Raw genomic sequence first — 20,761 nt, 5'->3', positions numbered from 1 at the left:
GCCCGCCGTTTCTCCGGCGGCCTGGCGGCTCTCCTCAATTTTTTGGCGGCAGAAAAAAAGTAGATGCAAATCCCCATCATCAAGTCTACATTTGGCCGTACAACTATCCGTCATGGCCAAAAGTAAGGGGAAGCGCTCCTCCGGAGCAAACGACGTCATCCCCGACGGTGGTGTCGCTGTTAACGACTCCGCCCCCGCTGCTGATGCCCTTCCACAGCTTGAGGAAAGTGCATTTGCCGGCTTGCGACAGAAGATCGAACAGCGACTGAAGGACCAGAGCGCCTCGAAGCAGAAGCCCAAGAACAACAAGGGAAAGTCGGGCCCCAGTGATATGCCACAGAAGAAAGAACCTGCACCCAAGCCCCAGCCGAAGCAAGCGTCCAACAACGACAAGAACAACAAAGGCAAGAAGCGGGACCGCAATGGTGAGGTGATCGCGAGGGAGGACAAGGTTGTTTCGAAGGATAAGAAGCCGGCATCGAAGGAGAACCAGGACGATGTTTTGCGGCAGGAGATTCTGGCCCTCGGAGGCACGGAGGAAGATTTGGATCTCATTGCCGGGGTTGGCTCGGACTCTGAAGTCGAAGATGCTACAGAGAAGAAATCTAAGGGCAAGTCCGACGACGCTTCGCTCCGGAAGGAACTGTCGAGTATTCTGGCAGCGGCCGGCCAGGTTGTCCCTGACGACCTAGAGGACGACGAGGTGGAGGAAGAGGAAGCCGAGGAGGAAGAAGCAAGCGAGGAAGATGATGGCGAAGAGGATGACGAGGAAGAAGTCGAGGATGACGAGGATGAGGAACCGTCAGAGGATGAGGAGCCAGCTCCTGCTCCCGCCGCGAAGGAGAGCAAAGAACCCGCCAAGAAAGAGAAAGCCAACAAGGAACCTACTGCCGAAGTTGTCTTCCCCAAGGAGTTCGCCAAACTCGTGAGTATAACCAGCCCAATCCACATATATCCTTCTAATGTAGCCATTAGTCTGTTCGACCCAGATCCGATTGGTACATGACGGAACTGCCCTCTATACCGACAGCACAAGCGAAGTCTCTGCCTCGCCATGTGGTGGATCGGTTCTACGATTACGCCGTCTCCCTCCTCGAGAAGGAAAACAAGATGTACGCGGAAGCGCAGCAAGCATCTGCCTCTTCATCCCACAAGTTCTACAGCACGATCATGTCTACCGGTACGCTTAGCGATAAGACCTCTGCCTTGACTCTTGCTGTACAGGAATCGCCTCTTCACAACACAAAGGCAATGGAAAACCTCATTGCCCTTGGCAAGAAGCGCAGTCGTGCTCAGGCCGTGGAAGTCTTGAGATCGCTCAAGGATATGTTCGCTCAAGGAACACTCCTTCCTAGCGACAGGAGACTCCGGGCTTTTGCCAACCAGCCGTCTCTTATTGCTGCGTTGCAAGGCGCAGGCAGCAAGTGGTCCGAAGGAGACCCTCTCCCTGGAGGGCTTCAGAAGAGCCACTTGATTGTCTGGGCGTACGAGCACTTCTTGAAGGATCAATTCTTTGAAGTCCTTAAAATCCTTGAAGTCTGGTGTAATGACGAGATTGAGTTCTCCCGCTCCAGAGCTGTCAGTTACGTTTATGAATTGCTCAAGGAGAAGCCGGAGCAGGAAACGAACCTCTTGCGACTGTTGGTCAACAAACTGGGAGATACCTCGAAGAAGATTGCTTCGCGGGCATCTTACCTCTTGTTGCAACTTGAGCAGGCGCATCCTCTGATGAAGCCCACCATCATCGCCGCCGTCGAGGAAGTTCTCTTCCGTCCTGGTCAGAGTCAACACGCCAAATACTATGCTGTAATTACGCTGAACCAGACTGTCTTGAGTGTTAAGGAGGAGACCGTTGCATTGAAATTACTCGACATCTATTTCTCCATCTTTGTTGCTCTCTTGCGGCCTAACAAGGAGCCAAAGGGCAAGAAGAATGGAAAGTATGGCAACAAGCACAACAAGAACAAGGGGAAGGAGGACGCTGATAAGGGTCTGGCTCAGACTGAAGAGGTGCGGGATAAACTGACCTCTGCAGTTCTGACTGGTGTCAACCGAGCCTACCCGTTTACCAGCTCGGATAGTGAACGGTACGTTTTGCATATCCTTCATTTCTAATTATCACTAATCCGTCATTAGACTCTCCAAGCACATTGATACTCTCTTCCGCATCACACACTCCGCCAACTTCAACACCAGTATCCAGGCGCTCATGCTGATCCAGCAGATAACCTCGACTCACCAGGTTGGTTCTGATCGCTTCTACCGCACGTTATATGAGTCTCTTCTCGACCCTCGGGTTGCTACCTCCTCCAAGCAGTCGCTCTACCTCAACCTTCTGTTCAAGGCTTTGAAGAATGATCTGAACACCCGCCGTGTAAAGGCGTTCGTGAAGCGTATCGTTCAGGTTCTTGGGCTCCATCAGCCCGCTTTCATCTGTGGTGTCTTCTACCTCATCCGTGAATTGGAGAAGACATTCCCCGATCTCGCTTCCTTGTTCGATCAGCCGGAAGAGAACGACAGTGACGACGAGGAGGTGTTCCGCGATGTTCCTGATGAGGATGACGAGCCTCAGGAGCAGCCAGAGGTCACACAGAAGCCGGAGAAGCCGTCGACTCAATACGACCCCCGCAAGAGAGACCCCGGCCACAGCAATGCCGACCGGACATGTCTGTGGGAACTGGTAAGTTTAATCTGCTAATGAAATGTTGTCACGCGCTAATAAGGTATCATAGCTGCCTTACCAGTCTCACTTCCACCCATCCGTGTCAGTGAACGCGGCTCATCTGCTCGACCACAAGCCAATGTCCGGACAGCCCGATCTCACATTGCACACGTTGTCCCACTTCCTCGATCGCTTCGTCTACCGGACCCCCAAGGCGTCTGCGCTCACCCGTGGTTCATCCATCATGCAACCTCTGGCAGGCAGCGAGGCCAAGGATCGGTTGGTCGCGGGCGGCAAGTCGATCCAGCAGCTGCCTCTCAACTCGGAGGCCTTCTGGAAGAAGAAGTCCGAGGAAGTTGCGGCGGAAGATGTCTTCTTCCACGAATACTTCAACCGCATCGGAAAGGGTCAAGACAAGGACAAGACCAAGAAGGCCAAGGATGCTGTCGACGAAGACGAGGAGGATGCCGAACTCAGCGGCGCCGAGTCCGAGATCTGGAAGGCGTTGGTTGATTCCCGTCCCGATCTGGAAGCAGGCAGCGACGACGACGATCTCGACATGGACGATCTTGAGTCCGCCTACGACAAGTCTGACGATGAAGAGGAAGAAGGCGGCGACAGCGAAGTCGAACTCAACCTCGACTCGGACGACGAGATGGAGGACATCGAGGAGGAGCAGCCTGCCACCAAGCCCAAGGCTAAGAAGGGCAAGGCCGCCAAGGAGGAAGAGCCATCTGACGACGAGGATGCATTTGACATGGATGTTTCGGACGACGAGGCCTTCGTCGACAGTGACGAGGAACTGCCCTCTGACGTGGAACTCGCAGCGGTTGAGGAGCCTCCGAAGGATGACAAGCAGTCTGACCGGAAGAAGCGGCGCAAGCTCAAGCATCTGCCCACATTTGCTTCTGCGGACGACTATGCGGCCCTGCTGGCCGGGGAGGACGAGGGAATGTGAATTCGGAGCTTGTAGTTACTACCCTGATATGCTATCTATTGCAGTATACCACAAAAGCATGCACTTGGTTCGGATCTGTCTTCCATAGTAAACCCAACATAAACGGCATTGTAGCTACAGTAAAATGCAATAGAACCCAATAACTACCCCTTACTTCAAACATACCACCAGCACACTACTCAAATAAAGTATGCAAATATGGTACGGCCCGCCGTGATGGCTACCATTCCATTCCATTCCCCCTCCAGATCCCCCTTGCGCCAGCACCCCCTGACCCAGCGATAGAGACAGCCAACGACTCGGATTCATTCTCCGAGACTTTGCGCCATGCAATATTGTCAAGAAGAATACATATCTACTTATAGTGCCATCAAATTACACACAATAAAAACCCACCATTCCATAGAGAACTACAGCTTCATACAGCTCGCTATAACTGATAGCTACTAGCTGCCGATAAGGTTCCATCAATCGCTCCCGCCGTGAGAAAGTGGCGTAAAAGCGGCGCCACTAGAGATCAAGCCAGCCGTTATCCTAGATAGATTGGAGGAACTAGTCTAAATTGTGGACAGACACAAAACTGCTGGAGGCGTAAGACTAGTGTCAGCCTTAGCGCCTGGCGTAAGGCGTGCATAGCTTGAGAGGAGAGATTTTGTCGGCAGAGTTGCCGTATCGTGTTGGATGGACCTAGGCCGGTTCATGTTATAGCCATGTTCCATTCTTGTGTAACTGAAATAATGATAGAGAATCAGGCGCGCTTTTAAGTACAGTGAGGGATAGCGAGTGGAATAGTGTATTTAGTATCGTTGAATTTGTACGCTGAAGTTACATAGTAGCTACACTACCTAACATACCAAGCAAAGAGGTTTCAGTCTAAAAGAAAAGGGTATTTGTTGGTGAGATCTCCCTGCAGTACTAGTGCTGAGCGTGCATATGCGCATAAGGCACATGGCTGCTACTAAGAGTCTAAGAGTACACTCCTTACCCAACAAAGTAAGTAATCCCACCAGTCAGTCCCCAGGCACGTGGGGAAGTGGCTTATCACGCCATCTACTAGCGCATAGCGTGCTCGACAAGGCTTAAAAGAAGCAGAAAATAATAATATAAGCAGTGTCAGATATTTACTGGAAGTGGCGGCTTTCATTTCATTCATCTGTTTGAATTTTCAATCCTCCCCAACCGAACCTTTTCAAGTTAGCTTAGTTTCTTTTTCCTTTTTTTGCCATCGAAGGAATGCGAATGCATGGATCCATGCACAAGGGAAAACCAGTAAGAAGATCTCCATACGATATTCGAACAAGGGTCATGGAAAAGCCATCGAAGCCATGCGTTGTCGTCGTATGACTGGGGGGAGTTTATGCCTGGTACTTATCATTCTTGCATGAGGGAGAGGCGTAGCTGTGGTCATGCCACACGACATTGTTTGCTTAGTGTAACTTAATTTCAGAAGCTGATGGGGGGGAATGTATGGATCGGGATAAGGTAGCAACAAATGGTTCCATTTTGTTCCTTCACTTCCTTCCTACTTCTTGGAGCGGAAATTCTCTGCAAGAGGGGCTTTCCGTCAAAAAGAGAAAAGAATGAAAAAGCTCAGGACGGATGCGGGGCAGTTCTGGATCGGGCGGTTCCGCCGCGGACATTGGACGAAATGCTGATTGGCTGGGGAAACAGGCAAAGGTTGTACCGGGAACGGACCAATGGGCGGTGGGGACTGATGGGGGTGGGGTCTGAACGCGGCATTGCTGTTCTTAGCCGAGTCGAGCTTTACGGAGGTGGAGAGAGTTGTCTATTAGCTACTTTTGTAGTGAAGGTAATGATGGTCAGGATAGATGGAGGGGAATAATTAATTACTATAGTAACTTGGAAGGGGACACAAAAACCTCACTAGTATTTCGTGGTAGTTCCTGGACCAAAATCTACTACTGCTTCTGCTTAGGTTCGTCCCAGTAACCTACCAGACTCTACTAGTGGTAGTAAAGATGCACCGGTGGTCAATCCCGCTGGAGGACGTCATACAAAGTAGATGTTGTCATCGGCCATTCCGGACAGTCGGACTGACCGGCTGCATTGCACGCCGGTCATTGGATCTCCGAGCCCTCGATTCGCAATCAGCGACCGCTGCTCTGGTTGTTATTTGTCCCCCAGTTTAAATAAATAATATCGTAAATTAAATCGCCTCTCCCTGTGGGGTTGCATTTTGCCCAGATAGTCTTGGGGTGCGCAGAAACCACCGGTGCTAGGCAACTAAAACCCATCCGGCGCGCGCTTTGGGAGAACCCAGCTTTCCAGGGCAGTCCAGGTTAAGGAAATAAGCGCATCCAGATTAAATCTCTTTTGCTTGAATTTCTTGTTCCCTTTTGCCTCAGCGGTACTTTTTCGCTCATTTCTTTCAATCTGCTCGTGTTCACAAGCTTAGCACGTCATTTTTCACTTTTTCATCTATATTATTACCTTGGGTGATTTGTGATTCTTTGTCGCGCATATCGCAAACCCCCCTGGTCTTGTAGTGTCGATCTGCCTCACGGTTATCTCCAGTAAGTACTAGGTTGCCCGCACGTGCCTTCGCCAGTGATATTCTTCTCTAGCCTGAACCTGACAGCTAAAAAGATGTTAGATCCTTCCTCCGTTCTTCCTTTTCGCTATTCTCTCACCTTCCGTCACTCGCCTCGTTAATTCTCCTTCACTCGTTGCCGGTCTTCGCTCAGGCAATTCCTGATTACCATCTGTCACCTCTGATCATTCCAGAGCTATCCTTAAAACGATCTACTTCAGTGATTTGGAGTCGTCCTATTTTGTCGCATCTTAAGGCGCAGTACATGCATCCAAAGGCATTTAGTGTCTCTTCTTCCTTTAGCTTCATCGCTTCCTACCACCTGCGGCTTGTCCGCTCGATAAAATGGCGGAGTCCAACACTTTCAAGCCCGTCGTTTCCCGTCGGTCGTCTGTCTCCGACAATGCCAGTGCAGCAGATAAGTTGAAGCAGATGGATCTGGAAAATCAGAAACAGCAGGTGGGCTCCGGCTCAGACACAGAAGGGGAAATCGGTCGTCAGATTGAAATGGAGTCGGAGAATTCAATTAAATACCGTACCTGTAGCTGGCAGAAGGTATGTACTACAATCCGCTTCGAAGCAGCGTACGCGTGCGATGCGCGCAGAGTTGCAATGGCTAACCACAGACTTGTGTTTCATTAGACGGCCGCCCTCCTGTTCTCCGAGTATATCTGTCTGGCTATCATGTCGTTTCCATGGTCCTATTCCGTTCTCGGCTTGGTCCCGGGATTGATCCTCACCGTTGTCATCGCCATGATTGTGCTTTATACTTCGCTGGTTATTTGGTATGTTTTCCGTCGTCGCATCGCTTGGGAGGATAACCGCTCATATCGTGTAGGAAGTTCTGTCTGCGACACCCACATGTCCGTGACGTGTGCGACATCGGCCAAATGATCTTCTGGGACTCCAAAGTTGTGTGGTACCTGACTGCGGTGATGTTCTTGTTGAACAACACATTCATTCAGGTATTTTTAGTTTGCATGCGAAGTTATTCATAGCGCTGATTTGGATTAGGGCTTGCATTGCTTGGTCGGCGCCGAGTACCTCAATACCATTAGTGGTCATGGAGCCTGCACCATCGTGTTCTCACTGGTCACGGCGATTATCTCGCTGATCTGTTCACTTCCACGCACCTTTAGCGCCCTATCCAAGGTGGCTACCCTGTCGGCTTTCACCACATTCATCTCCGTCATGTTAGCCCTCATCTTCTCCGCCATCGAGGACCATCCCGCGGGCTATACCCCGGAGAAGGGAGACCCCATTGTGAAAGCGATCCCTGTGCCCGGAACGACCTTTGTCTCAGGAATGAGCGCCTTTCTCAATATCAGCTACACCTTCATTGGTCAGATCACGCTGCCAAGTTTTATCGCGGAAATGAAGGAGCCCAAGGACTTCTGGAAGTCCGTCACTGCCGTCACCATTGCCGAGATCATCGTGTTCAGCTTGGTCGGCTCTATCGTGTACGCCTACACCGGTAACCAGTACATTACGTCGCCGGCATTCGGCTCTCTGGGTAACGAGGTATACAAGAAGGTGTCCTTCTCGTTCATGATTCCGACGTTGGTTTTCCTCGGCGTGCTGTATGCCTCCGTGTCAGCGCGTTTCATCTTCTTCCGCTTGTTCGATGGCACCCGCCACAAGGGTAACCACACCGTGCTCGGATGGGCCGCCTGGACCGGTATCCTCACCATCCTTTGGATCCTCGCCTTCATCATCGCCGAGGTGATTCCCTTCTTTTCCGACCTGGAGTCGATCATGAGCTCCCTCTTCGATTCATTTTTTGGCTTCATTTTCTGGGGTACGGCCTACCTGCGCATGCGCCGGGAGGACTATGGACCCAATTTCTACAAGAACCGTGGTATCCGCGGCTGGCTGGGCGCGATTCTCAATGTTACTCTCATTATCGCCGGTCTCCTCTTCCTAGGACCAGGAACTTATGTAAGTCTTCATTCTCTCTCCTGATGCCAAAGAAGCCGACACTAACAGAACCCCTCTCTAGGCATCCGTTGAAAGCGTCATCATCAGCTACCGAGAAGGAACCGTGGGCACTCCTTTCTCCTGCGCCAACACGGGACTGTAGATACCACCAACCATCTGAGATGAAAACCAAAGATCAAATGAAGCGAAGATGAAACAACCCATATTGATGAGATGAAAAAGCTCCAGGGCTGGCACCATACAAAAACCGGGAATGATGATTCTCTTAACGAGTTCTTTACCACCATATGAACGACGACTCTTATTTTTGCTTATTAGTTTTATTATTGTTTGAGACATACCCATTGTTAAGCTACTACCACTATTATTGTTCGTGTACGAAGAAAAAAGAATGTGATTTCCAACTGGCTGGGTGCCGGACTATGCTGACTGGACTATGGTGGTGGATTTCATGAGATGAGGATCTGGAATGGGAGGAATATATTTATAAGTGTGTGCGTGTGTGTGTCCGAATTAGTAAAGGCTCACACATTAGGTACTACTACTAGTAGATCTAGTTCTAGTATTAGTTCTTAATTTCGTCCTACCCGGGCAACGTAAATCTAATAGTACACAGCATATGGAGATGGATGATGGTAGGACAACAGATGAAGCGAGGGTGATACTACATTAGTAGCAGTGTGACGTGCAATAGTATGATACTAGGTATTAAGTATAGTAGTACTAGTTGCTGTTACTGATTACTTACTACTAGGCCAAGAGTACTACCTGGCTAAGAATAAGTGTCCAGGTAGTATGTAGTAGGAGATACAGATGGGCATCCTTACAACAGACGTTTTACCCAGGAGAGCTATCTGTCCTCATCTATTATCTTCCCGTCGTTTAATTAAATAAATATATCTTTGATTCCTATATGCTATTATACCACGTGTACATAGAACTACTATCAACGAAGTAGACAACTCCCAGACGAATGATCTAAAGATATCACTGCATTATTCCTACTTATCCAAGCACCACCACCCGTTCCTGCCCCTCACCCCCACCACCAGCCAACACATACCTGATAACCATACTCCTCCGATCCTCCGCAACTTCAATTGTATGCGTGTGTACACGGGACTCCCTCGGGATAAACCCCCCAGCATCCCTCCCCTCATCCTCAATATCAATCAGCCCTCGACAAATATTCACAATCAGATACGAGTCATAAAATCCCTCGCGATGGGGCCACACCTTCAGCAATTGAAGCGCTCGCTCTCTGGTCTCAGCATCCCGACACCTCACACAGCACCAGAACAACGATGGCAGGACCCCGATATCAGTAACCATGGTGGGGAGGTTCTCGTAACTCCCGTATTCAGTCACGAAAGTGGCTATGATTCGTTCACAGAGGTGGTTGATGCGCTTGAACTCAGGTAGGAAGTTGTCGTAACCTAGTTCCGTCGTGTCGAGGGAACAGCCGAGCATGCTGGTGAGGGTTGCTACGTGCGTGAGGATGACGTCCACGCTGCGAGTTTCTCGTAACGTCCAGGCGGTGTTGTTGGATTTGTGGGAGGAGATGAATGATTTGAGGTCGAGGGTGAAGTCTGTTAAGTCGTGGTGGAGGGTGGTTTGTTTTGCGGAGAGGGTTAGAGAGTTGAGGGCTGGGTCTTGTTCGCCGCGGAAGAAGAGGTTGCAGAGGGATTGAAGGTGGAAGATGTTGTTCATTAGCACGCGTAGACGCTCTTTTGCTTCGGCGATGCTGTAGATTGGCGTGATCTCGTATGCTACTTCCGAAACGCTGCCCTTGGGCGGGTGGCCGGTTACGACGACGTCAGGGCCGTTCCAGTAGGCTCGTGGGGTGTTGAGCTGCAGGAAGGCTTTGGCGAGGATGCGCTCGGTGGTTAGTGTGTGATTAGCTGATTGGGTTTTCAGGATGTTGAGGCCTTGTTGGAGATGGGCGAACGCGTTGGTGTAGTCCCCCTCGAGGAGTTCGAGGATGATGAAGGTGATACAGCACATGAGTGTGATGCCACGGACTTGGGGGTCATTGGATTGGATGCGCCGGCGCAGCATTGCCATGGAGCGGTTGTATTGCTCCAATGCGAAGTGGTGATGGCGGTGATCGGGTTTTGATTTCAAAGTTTTGATGCTCCGTTCGTAGTCTTCATGAAAGGCACTGAGCGCGACTACTGCGTGGCAGACGGCAGGTTCTCTGTGACACATTTGTAGTACGAGACGTTGCCATACTTCCGAGTCCGCATACCCCACTAGCATGGGGATGGTGTTGTGCTCGAAGAATTGGAGACATCGACGCTCATCGGAATCCAGACCAGGGAGACAGAGGATGAGGCTCTTTGATGGTTTGGACACTGGGAGTGTCACCTTACGAGAAGGTAGTCGATATTGAGTGTACCCGTCGCATTTGCGCCCTGTGGAAGTGCAGTTGCGGCATGCATTTGGGGTTTCATCACATTTGATATGGCGGGACCTGCGTGCACGGACTGGGGGATTAGCTGCTTACCCTAGGATCAGGAGCCTAGTCTCGATGTTGACGCTTGTAATCAGATGCGGAAGTGGAGTAATAGGAGATTGAGTGATGAAAACTGACCGACAGGTGCGGCATCCATTTCTGGATCTATGGGTGAATGCTCTTTGTCTTCTCATGTTGGCTGGCTATGTGCGGAGACACGCTTCGGAGGGTTGTTCATATCTACAGTGCATACTGGCAGTGACACCTTTGCATGCACCTTCACTGATTTTGCATGTAACAAGCAAAGAATGTGAGCCTTTCCGTGGGATCACTGGACAACACTCTGAGGAGGGAGATCATTATTGGGAGAAAGGCCTCTTCCTTCCTAATCTCATAAGTGTGTGTTAGCTCGACTCCTAATAGTCCGACTAGTGCGGGCATGGATGTTGGGTGCCCCAGGCAGACACAGCCACGCCTTGTCATTTCAAGGTTTCTGATTGGCCCAGATTAGAGTGGAGCGGTGAGTCGGACAGGTCACCTGATTCATCCATGTTTACTTAACAGTCGATACTGACTGTCTAGATTCCTCTTCCCTGCTGGCTTTGGTACATACCCTAAACTTTGACTGCCGATTGATGTTTATGACGAGCTGAACTCTTGATGAGATGGCTTCTTCCATAAGCTGACTGGATGATAATCCTAACATCACTATCCCGATTTCTTCAGGTTGTGCTACTGTGGGCCCCTTCAGCCGCACCTGGTGGGGTTTCTGCGATGCGATATCCAGATGCTGTATAGGCCTTTCAGCGCCCACGAGTAGAGAGGCTGGGCACATTTAGAGGTGATTCTTGAACCATCCAGATCTGATTCATTCATTGATTTTATTTGTTCATTTGTTCATCCTCATATTCCTTCCGCAGGCTTATCAATGCTGGCCATGCTTAATGCTGAGACTTCCCTCATGCAGGCCCTAAAGCATTAAAGCGCGGCTGTACCGCTCTCCCTTCATTCCTAATGTACGACTAGCCAGCCAGCCAGTCGGCCAACCACATTCTCCAGCATCCGTACTCTATTGCAGTAGTCCTTGCATTAGCAGCTGCAACTAGTCAATCCCGCATTCTTAGTCTGACAAGTCCGATGGCACGCATCGGAGATGATATTGGGTACTAAAACGTAGCAAATCCCGGTCTCAGCCTCCGCACCTCCGCCTGTTTACTTCGAAGTTGAGCGGAATTATACAGCCTCCAGTATGACATTCTAATCACGCATGACACCCCAAGTCGGCCTACGCTCCTTCAGATGATTCGCATGATCACCCCTACTGGTTCTACAATACTAAATCCCTTGGTACTCTAGCACACACCATGTTTACTACCAATACTATATTATACCTAACCAAGCTGGAGTCAACAACATGGATCTGGGCTCCAGTCCTAGCAGCGATTATCTTCTGGCTTCTAAGCACTCCGTCCCTTAAGACGCCCCTTCCTGTAATTAATCAGAGGCAACGATTCGAGATCGGAGGCCTGGGCTCCCTAAAACGGTTTTTCAAGGACGCACATGGCTTGATAAGAACTGGATTCAGTCAGGTATGCCCCTCTAAATTCTACTTCTGAACCATAGGTACTGATGAGTTATCTGCTAGGGCAGCGCCTTTTATCTCTACTCGGAATTCGGGCCAAAGATCGTTCTTGCCCCCAAACATGCAGATGACTTTCGTACTCATCCCGCGTTTAGCTTATCGAATGCTATTGCGGAAGAATTTCATGCTCATATTCGAGGGTTTGACCCTTTCAAGCAGGATCCGGCTCTTGTGAAAGATGTTCTACGCACGAAACTGACACCGAGTTTGGGTGGGTATATCATGTCTACATACAATCGACTTAGTCAAACACATTCTAACCTTCATGTCTGGTAGATAAACTGGCTCGGCCTTTATCTGAAGATACTCGTCGTGCGCTAGGAGAGATGTTCACAGATGATCCCGGTAAGCTCAGTGATACGCTATCCATCCACTTGCCCTAGCAATGACCTTAATATTATGTCACACCAGAATGGCATGATCTACAACTGAAGCCAATTGTGGCCAGTCTAATCTCCAGACTGTCATCAAGGGTGTTTCTCGGGGAGAAGTTATCTCGTAACCCGAACTGGCATCGAGTCACGGCCGACTATGCCGTTCACACATTCATGTCCGCTCTATTTCTCCGAATGTTCCCACGCTGCACCAGACCCTATGTGGCATATGTCCTACCATTCTGCCGTAAGATACGCAACGAAATCAAGGAAGCTGAAGAAATCATCACTCCCGTCGTCGAAGAAAGACGGTCCGCCAAGCAAGAAGCCATCCGTCAAGGACAGCAGCCCGAACACTACGAGGACGCGATGCAATGGATGGAAGAATGCGCAAAAGGTCGACCTTACGACCCGACTCTTGCTCAGATAGCACTCTCACTTGCCGCTATACATACTACATCGGACCTGCTCACACAGACGCTCTTCTACCTTGCTGAAAGGGAGGATGTTATTAAGGCGCTCCGAAACGAAGTAATCACAGTTCTGCAAAACGACGGATGGACAAAATCGACGTTCAACGACTTGAAGCTCATGGATAGCGTGTTAAAAGAGAGTCAACGGCTGAAGCCGCACAGTATAGGCAAGCTTTCTCCCCACCACCAACCCTTACACACACAACCGAGAATTCATCTAACACAATCTCAACAGCGGGAATGAGACGCTTCGCACAAGAAGACGTGACCCTCTCCGACGGAACTGTCCTCCCCAAAGGCACAATCTCAGTTCTCACCAGCGAGCCCATGTGGGACCCTACCATCTATCCAGAGCCGGAGACATTCGACGCATACCGCTTTCTGAAAATGCGCGAGACACCCGGTCTTGAAACTGCGGCGCAGGCAGTTTCGATTTCGCCTCAGCATCTGGCGTTCGGGTTGGGGAAGCACGCTTGTCCTGGACGGTTCTTTGCGATTGCTTTGAATAAGATCATCCTGTGTCATGTTCTTCTGGAGTATGATTTCAAGGTGGCTGATGGGTGGAACCCGACGGTGAGGAAGTATGGGTTCGTTTGGCAGGCAGATCCGGTGGCAAAGGTGTCTGTTCGGAGGAGAAAGGAGGAGATTGTATTGTGAAACTAGGTTGTTGGAGGTTATTGTTGTTCATATTGCTTTGTTGGGTGTGAGGCTGGGTGAAAGTGCTAGTTGACACTGGGTGGTATGGTTCCATTGTTGAATGAGATGATGAATCCATCCAAAATGTTGATGATGTTATTTGTCTCATACTAGTTAAGTGGGCGAGGAGAGTTGTTGAACAGTATCTAGGCAGATGAACAGTACCAGTACCAGGTTGACAAAGATACAGACAGAATAGAATAAGATCTCTAAAGAATGACATTGGAAGATGATGCACGTAGTCCCTCCCAGATTATTCATCGCCTGAACTACTAACTTGCTACGTACTACCAGTATCAGTATAATCTGTTAAAGAGCGACGCAGCCAAGGAATTTCACGCACACGACAGTCTACATTACATTTTCCATTAGCTTTATGCCCGGATTACGTCCATCTTTCTGCAATGCATCGGTGAACCCATAAAAATTACCCATAGTGACCAAGTATAATAATTACAGAACTCACATTCAATTCCACACGAGTTCTCTCAATCACTGTCAAAATGTCGCGCAGTCAACCAAACCTCACTAAGAGGAGCCACTAACTATATACACACTATCTCAATAGCTCAATGCTTAACATAGTATTTAACGCAATATCATAGAAAGAAGCATACTATTCACCTATTTGGTACAGCACGTGCTGTGTCCTTTCTATTGGATTGCGCCTTTTTACAGGTCAGCCTCTACTTGGCGTAGTACTCGCTTTATTCGATTCTGGTAGTTCTCCACTTGGAAAACGCAGTCGCTAAATTTGACATGAACCCATCTGATTATTCCATACAGTTAGATTTCTTTATTTTCAGATCGATGTAAATCCTGAGATGCGCCGGATATGATCATCCCTCCGACCCTTGTACATGCAAGATGCCCATAATCCTTCCGGACAGAAGAGATTGGGTGAAGTCATAGAAAACGAGAAACATGAGGGTAATATACACGCCGGTCCACCATCGTTAGTTCAAATACACGCTTCATTGCTCCTGGGTCGTGTCGTTCTCCTCGTCAGACACCTGCGGGGCCCAGATCCCCAACGACTCTCCTCCCAGTAGCCTGACGCCGGGCTTCGCGTGCGTGTTCACCATGGATTTGCTGGACACTGCCAACGCGTTCATCAGCTCTCCAACGCGGCGGGCCGCAACGAAGCTGCTCGTCAGATGCTCCACTTCGGCCACCTGGGTTGCCAAGTTCATGCACTGCACCAAGAGCTCGCTGCTGAGCACATGAGCCGAGAAATACATCGTATTGTGGTAATCGAGGAACACTTCGGGAATGTAGGTGTTACGAATCTCCTCCAACTCCTCCTTCTCGGCTTCTATATTGACCATATTAGTATTGATACACTCAAACTCAAGCAGACAGAGTTGCTTACCATTCTCGTAGTTGACCAGCCACTCGTCCAACATGACATCGATTTGGACGCTAGTATCATCCAGGGCTTCCTGTAGCCCTTCTCTCAGGTCCTTGAGCATACCCGAATCACGCCGCCGTTTGTTGCTGCGCCAGTGGTAAGTACAACGCAAACCCATTCAAAGATAGACATGACATACTTTTCTAGTTTTTCATAATTTATGGCATATCTCTCCAGAGCGTCCAATGCCAGGATAAGGACCTCCAGGTCACGCATGGTCTGCGATTGCTGGAGTAAGATGCTCGCCTGGCTTCCCGACGCAACTCCGTTGGTTCGCGACCGAGAACGCTTGTGAGGGGAGCTGAGCAACCTCGACTTCGTCGGACTGGAAGGTTCTGGGGTGTTGACCTCTTGCATCGCCGCCACATCGAGGCTAAACTCCGAAATGTCAAAGCCGAACATTTCCCGCGAGATGTCGGATAGCTTCATCCGCCGACACAGCTCCCGAGCTGCAGAGAGTCGACCCGAAACTGTGATATTGTTAGCCCTGCATCTCCTACACGGAACAAGGGTATGTCCATACTATAGAACTTGCGGTACAACAAAGATCCGAGCTGACAGATTCGCCCCCACTGTCCATCCACGTAGCGAAGCCATTCAAGACTGCGTATGACATTCTCATCACTCTCCGATATCTCGGTTCCAATGAAATCCGTCTTGACCGGGACCAATTCAAGGTTGCCATCCTTGCGGTTGACAACCTTCGGGTGCCGCTTGACCGTCCTGGAGTGGTCGATGGCAGAGACATTCACGCTCAGCCACTCCCACTGGGTCTGCAGGACAGCCTCGACGTCGATACCGTGCTTCTCCATCAACCGAACCAGGTTCTTTCTCTCCCGTGGATCAACAATCTCGATCAATACCTGAGCCAGAACAGACCTCGTCAAATCCTCCGGGAGAAGGGAAGCGTAAAGCGGAATGATATCCACAACACCGAGGGATTCCAGGTTAGCGATATACCCGATTACGTTCACGCAGGCAGTGTTGTAGAATTGAGTGTCGGCGCGAACGTATCCAATGGAATGAGCGACGATGTAAAGATGGGTGGCAATCCGGAGCGCATCGCCGTCCTCTGCAGCAATGACAAGACTGTCATCGACGGAGGTAGGTGACACATCAGGAACGAAGGATGATGCATCCGATTTGTTGTTCGCAACCTGGGACACTGCCTGGGCCAAGGAATAGAAGAATGCGTCGTATCCTTTGCCCAAGATTGTCGCTTGGATAGTGCGGTACGGGTTCCGTGCCTCGCTTCCAACGCGCTCGTTTCCTCTAGTGTACTGCACGAATTTATTGAATTCGGCATATCCTGCCGGTTCAGGCACAAAGGCAACAGGAGTTGTAGGCGAATGGCTTAGCTTCCGCTGGAACTGCTTGCAGAATCCCTGGTAGCGAGACAGGAGGACGCTGTTGAAGTGCACGAAAAGATAGTCATCCCAGGTATGACAGACCTTGAAGGCTGCCTCTGTTTCGCCGCAGAGCAACGCATAAACCGCCCGCTCAAAATCCTCGGCGTGTGGATTCCGTGCCAAAGCACTACAGGCGGCCCTCCAGGACTCTTGGGAACGCCAGTTCATCAGGCGTGTGTGCCCATCATCCACAGGTGTTCTTCCAGTGTGTGTTTCAACATCCACGCTAGTACCACAGATGCTGACGGCTCGCCATGTTTCCAACCGCTCTGCACACCATTCGCGGATCTTGAACCAACTCTCCCCATGTCTGAGCATCTTCCAGCACGTCATCCATGTAGCGCGCTCGTAGAACTGATCCTGCTTCTGTAGGCTCTGCCTTTGGCGGGTGACGGCGTCCGGATCTAATTGGGTGACTAGTGGCTCCGACTTATCCGAGCTCAGAAGCGTAGCGGTGATGCCCGGGTCATTGGGTTCGAGGGGTTGGGGCCAGGCTCGCAGTCGCTTCTGTCCCTTGATTGTTTCCTTCGTGTAAAGCCATCCATGGGACCATGATCCCTGCCCTCTTTCGGCCTGTGACTCTAACTCAGAGATTAGATAGTCCACATCTTGCGTGCTGTATTTGGCCGAGCGTTCGAGCCACTTCAGGATGATAACGCATTCCGTCGCATAATGGTCCGCAGTCAAGAATTGGTCCCAGACGTCGCGATCGGGGGAGTACCGGTGTAGATTCTGGAAGATAGATTCTTGCGACTTCTTGGAGTCGGCTCTGCGGGGCGGATCGTCCCTGCTAATAAGGTTGAGGAGAAGTCGCCAAGTGTCGGCTTCCAATTGTAGACGCCGGAGCTCCTCTGCAGTCTTGGGATCGAACGATGCGGATCCGTTGCTTCGAGCAGCACCCAATCCAAGCTTAGCCCGTTTCAAGGTGTTTTGTTTCGTGATGTCGCTGATTGCATCTTGCGCGAGGGTCTGGTAGCTCTTCACCAGGTTATAGGCAGCTTGGTAGTTCGACAAGTCCTCCGAGCGGTTTCCTTTTTGTTTGAAACGATCCAGTTTTTCGGCGAAGGCCTCAATCTGGCGCGTGACTCGATCTGCGGTGCGGCGAAGGGGATGCAAGGCCTCCTGCGCGCCTGCCGACGTAAACAAGTCCGGTGTTGCGGCATCTATACCATCTAGCAAAGTCAGCCTCCCTAGCACTACCAGAAGTCGTAAGGAGCATACAATGTCCATTTGGAGCGAACCCTAGATCCAGTGGTGATTCGCTTCCATTCAGCGCGTCAGCGGCCTCTTCCTCTGATTCCTCGTCTTCGTCAACGTAATCATCTTCCATGTCTTCATCCTCATTGGGCTCCATGTCGTCTCCCTCCTCATCCATGGGCTCATCGTCATCATCCTCAATTTCAATAACATCCGACTCGTTCGTTGGTTGTTGAGAGGGCTGGATAATAAAACATCGGTCGGTCAGCGCACCGCCTTACAAGAAAGCCAAAACAAAGCAACTCACATTTATGGACGTGAACCCGGCAGGGGCGCCCGAGCCCGTGGCCCTGGTTAAGGGTGCCATGAGCGCGAGGAAAGACCGGGGAGGTTGACCGGGAGAGAAGGGGTGTGTCGGGGGAAGGGCGATGATAGAGATGGAGGGTGTTTGCGAAGGGACCTTTAGCTTCCCAGGAGGATTCGGGGAAGAACTGCAACTTCCAATCTTCTTCGTCTTACTCTTTTTGGCCGTGTTTTGGGCCGACGGGCCACTAGCCCAGATGGGGACTAGCGTCAACACACACCATAAAAACTCGCGCACTTCGGCTTTTCCCTCTTCTTCTTTTTTCTTTCTTCATCAAATGTCTATAGGCAATCATTAGAGTCTCGGAACGAGCGCTTCAATCTTCGTTCAGGTCAAACGGCCTCTCTGCGTGCTCAAGATTGTCTTAGAGAAATTTGGCAATTTTCACAACTAGCCTAGCTCTTTCCTCGAATGGGAGCTCAGACTGCAAGGGAATTGTCACATTCCAGCCTCAGTTTCAACTGAGATGGATTGTCTACTAAGACTATCACTATTACAAAATTTCCGGCAACAACTCGACACGTTGTCAAGAGCCTTGATGATTTGGTCTCTTACTCTATTGTCGACAAAGTATAATTGGTAGTATGTACACGATCCGTAGAACTCTGAGACACGAAATTCTCTCCAAGACAAGCTAAGGCTCCATGCCCCGTTGCTTCATCTTCAGACGCAGCAAATTGGGCTTAGGACAGCTTGGAGTCTTTGCGTCCTCTCCTCGCGCCTGGTAAAAGGCATTGCAACATTCATAAAGGGCATTGATCTGGGATTGGCATTTCTCTTCCTGGTACGAGTTCTTTGTGAGGCATGCTGCAAGAATTAGTGCTGTTTCTGCACGTGGATGTTGTATGGTGGTAGTCACCTTGTATGGCACACTGGCAATTGTTAGTCATGCACCAAACAAATGTTCCAACTAGTATCTGTGACCTACAGCTCGTGGATGGCAAGGCGGGTCAAATGCTATGTCTTCCTTAAGTCCGCCCTGCTATCTGTTACTCTCAACTCAAACGGGAGTCAATGGTTACACTCATACCATGACGCAATATACTATACTCAGCCAGAGAAACTGGCAACAAGACAGAAGTAAAATCACAAATGAAAGATCCCGGAGGTTAGGACTGAAATAAAAGAAAACAAACCTAATCAGAAAACTGAAAAGAAAATGACTCAACACTGAAAGATGTATCAAGAGAAAATCAAGTATCAACAGTAGTAGTAACACCTTTGATCTCATTCACTGCAGCGAAGCAACGGGAACTTGGACCTGCGCCGCAAAAATAGATTCTCCGATATTTATAACTGGTGGGGGTTGCCTTCATCGCCTCCAGCTCAGTTCAACACCCCATCCTTTTTCTTCTTCTCTCAGTCATTTATCACGTCCACCAGCTTCTTCTCCTCGTCCGTCTCTCCGCCAGTGCTCTAGCGCATAACCTCGATCCCTTCAAAGCGGCAAACAGGGTAAGTCACCGCAGTCTGACGAACTTAACTTGCGACGGGAAGTCCCTCCCAAAGCTGACAACTCGCCCTCCTCCAGTTTCCAAGCCCTCCATCGTCTTTATTCCCTTCTACAACAATGGCCGACTCCGGAGAGGCCCCCGCGGCTGTCGAGCACCTCAACATCAAGGTGACCGACAACAACAATGAAGTGTTCTTCAAGATCAAGCGCACAACCCAGTTGAAGAAGTTGATGGACGCGTTCTGCGAAAGGCAAGGAAAGCAGCCATCTACGGTCCGCTTCCTTTTCGATGGCACCCGTGTGCGCCCTGAAGATACACCCGATACTGTATGTTCTAGCATGACAACCCTTCTCTTCTATGATGTGTTTATGTGCACGCACTGCGGCACCCTTCCCCGCACGAACGTTTTCTTCCATCTCCTCTGGCAAACAGACCCTAGAGAACCGCAAAGCACACGGCTAACTTATCCTGAAATTATGTAGCTCGAGATGGCCGATGGGGACACTCTTGAAGTGCACCAGGAACAAATCGGTGGCTAGATAGCATAATCTCTCTCTCGATGAATCATGATTATTATGTCTTTTTTTTCAAAATACATTACCAGCCCCGTTGTGTTTCTTACCTTTACTTACCCAACTTTATCTTCTCCCGACCATCCTCCGATCTGTTTCTCTCGTTCTGCGTTCTGCTGAACAGATACAAGGCGCAACATGGTGTTCTACTTGGTTGATGGGTCAGAGCCGGGCCCGGATTTGGAGAGCGTCCTATAATGAGACGTGTATCTGGGTAGGGATCAGGAAAATTTTCAGAGTGATAAATAAGAGGGTTATTGACGTCGACGAAAATATGATGAATGGTTACTTTACATTTCTTTTGCTATCTTCGCTGTTTCGCAGGAATTTGGGGAGCTGAGAAAGGAAAAGAACGAGTGTTTAGCATCTGTGTGTGCAGATGTCTACCGTTTGGATAGGTTCTTGAGCACTACATTCAAGCTACGCTGGGTTGCAACTTTTGCAAAACTAGATAGGGGTTTCCTTTTCTGGAAGTCCATCCGTCTGAACTGGTATAGATTCACCGAAAGACTATATTACAGCCCCGTATAGTTTGGACCCCCAGTGAGTCTGAGTGTATGTAGTAAGACAGGAAAGTGACAAGAGGAAACCAGACAACCGACCCA

The 20,761-nt window shown here is 49.9% G+C and overlaps 6 protein-coding genes across 6 annotated transcripts; 4 read left to right on the top strand and 2 right to left on the bottom strand.

The window, feature by feature from the left end:
- Positions 1 to 112: 112 nt before the first annotated feature.
- On the top strand, positions 113 to 3,620 carry AKAW2_30722A (RNA-binding ribosome biosynthesis protein MAK21; the record flags this gene model as incomplete). The annotated part of the gene is made up of 4 exons (XM_041687267.1): positions 113 to 925; positions 976 to 2,087; positions 2,137 to 2,680; positions 2,733 to 3,620. 4 exons carry the CDS (start codon positions 113 to 115, stop codon positions 3,618 to 3,620), a joined length of 3,357 nt encoding a protein of 1,118 aa, XP_041541169.1.
- A 2,896-nt stretch (positions 3,621 to 6,516) lies between these two features.
- On the top strand, positions 6,517 to 8,251 carry AKAW2_30721A (putative neutral amino acid permease; the record flags this gene model as incomplete). Its single annotated transcript, XM_041687266.1, has 5 exons — positions 6,517 to 6,726; positions 6,814 to 6,956; positions 7,010 to 7,136; positions 7,186 to 8,109; positions 8,171 to 8,251. The coding sequence occupies 5 exons, from the start codon at positions 6,517 to 6,519 to the stop codon at positions 8,249 to 8,251; spliced, it is 1,485 nt and encodes a 494-aa protein (XP_041541168.1).
- Positions 8,252 to 9,114: 863 nt separating this feature from the next.
- Positions 9,115 to 10,758, bottom strand: AKAW2_30720S (Zn(II)2Cys6 transcription factor; the record flags this gene model as incomplete). Its single annotated transcript, XM_041687265.1, has 2 exons — positions 9,115 to 10,582; positions 10,703 to 10,758. 2 exons carry the CDS (start codon positions 10,756 to 10,758, stop codon positions 9,115 to 9,117), a joined length of 1,524 nt encoding a protein of 507 aa, XP_041541167.1.
- Positions 10,759 to 11,928: 1,170 nt separating this feature from the next.
- On the top strand, positions 11,929 to 13,710 carry AKAW2_30719A (uncharacterized protein; the record flags this gene model as incomplete). Its single annotated transcript, XM_041687264.1, has 5 exons — positions 11,929 to 12,153; positions 12,210 to 12,417; positions 12,483 to 12,551; positions 12,618 to 13,220; positions 13,289 to 13,710. 5 exons carry the CDS (start codon positions 11,929 to 11,931, stop codon positions 13,708 to 13,710), a joined length of 1,527 nt encoding a protein of 508 aa, XP_041541166.1.
- Positions 13,711 to 14,723: 1,013 nt separating this feature from the next.
- Positions 14,724 to 17,944, bottom strand: NUP84 (nucleoporin Nup84/Nup107 family protein; the record flags this gene model as incomplete). The annotated part of the gene is made up of 5 exons (XM_041687263.1): positions 14,724 to 15,064; positions 15,122 to 15,246; positions 15,300 to 15,630; positions 15,684 to 17,741; positions 17,791 to 17,944. The coding sequence occupies 5 exons, from the start codon at positions 17,942 to 17,944 to the stop codon at positions 14,724 to 14,726; spliced, it is 3,009 nt and encodes a 1,002-aa protein (XP_041541165.1).
- A 1,278-nt stretch (positions 17,945 to 19,222) lies between these two features.
- On the top strand, positions 19,223 to 20,123 carry AKAW2_30717A (SUMO family protein SMT3; the record flags this gene model as incomplete). Its single annotated transcript, XM_041687262.1, has 4 exons — positions 19,223 to 19,238; positions 19,461 to 19,585; positions 19,662 to 19,910; positions 20,067 to 20,123. 4 exons carry the CDS (start codon positions 19,223 to 19,225, stop codon positions 20,121 to 20,123), a joined length of 447 nt encoding a protein of 148 aa, XP_041541164.1.
- Between the last annotated feature and the right edge of the window lie 638 nt (positions 20,124 to 20,761).

Source organism: Aspergillus luchuensis, chromosome 3 (genome assembly GCF_016861625.1).
Source record: "Aspergillus luchuensis IFO 4308 DNA, chromosome 3, nearly complete sequence".
In the NCBI taxonomy this organism is placed as follows: Eukaryota; Fungi; Ascomycota; class Eurotiomycetes; order Eurotiales; family Aspergillaceae; genus Aspergillus; species Aspergillus luchuensis.
Note: the sequence above shows the minus strand (reverse complement) of the source record. Positions and strands in the feature narration are given on the sequence as shown.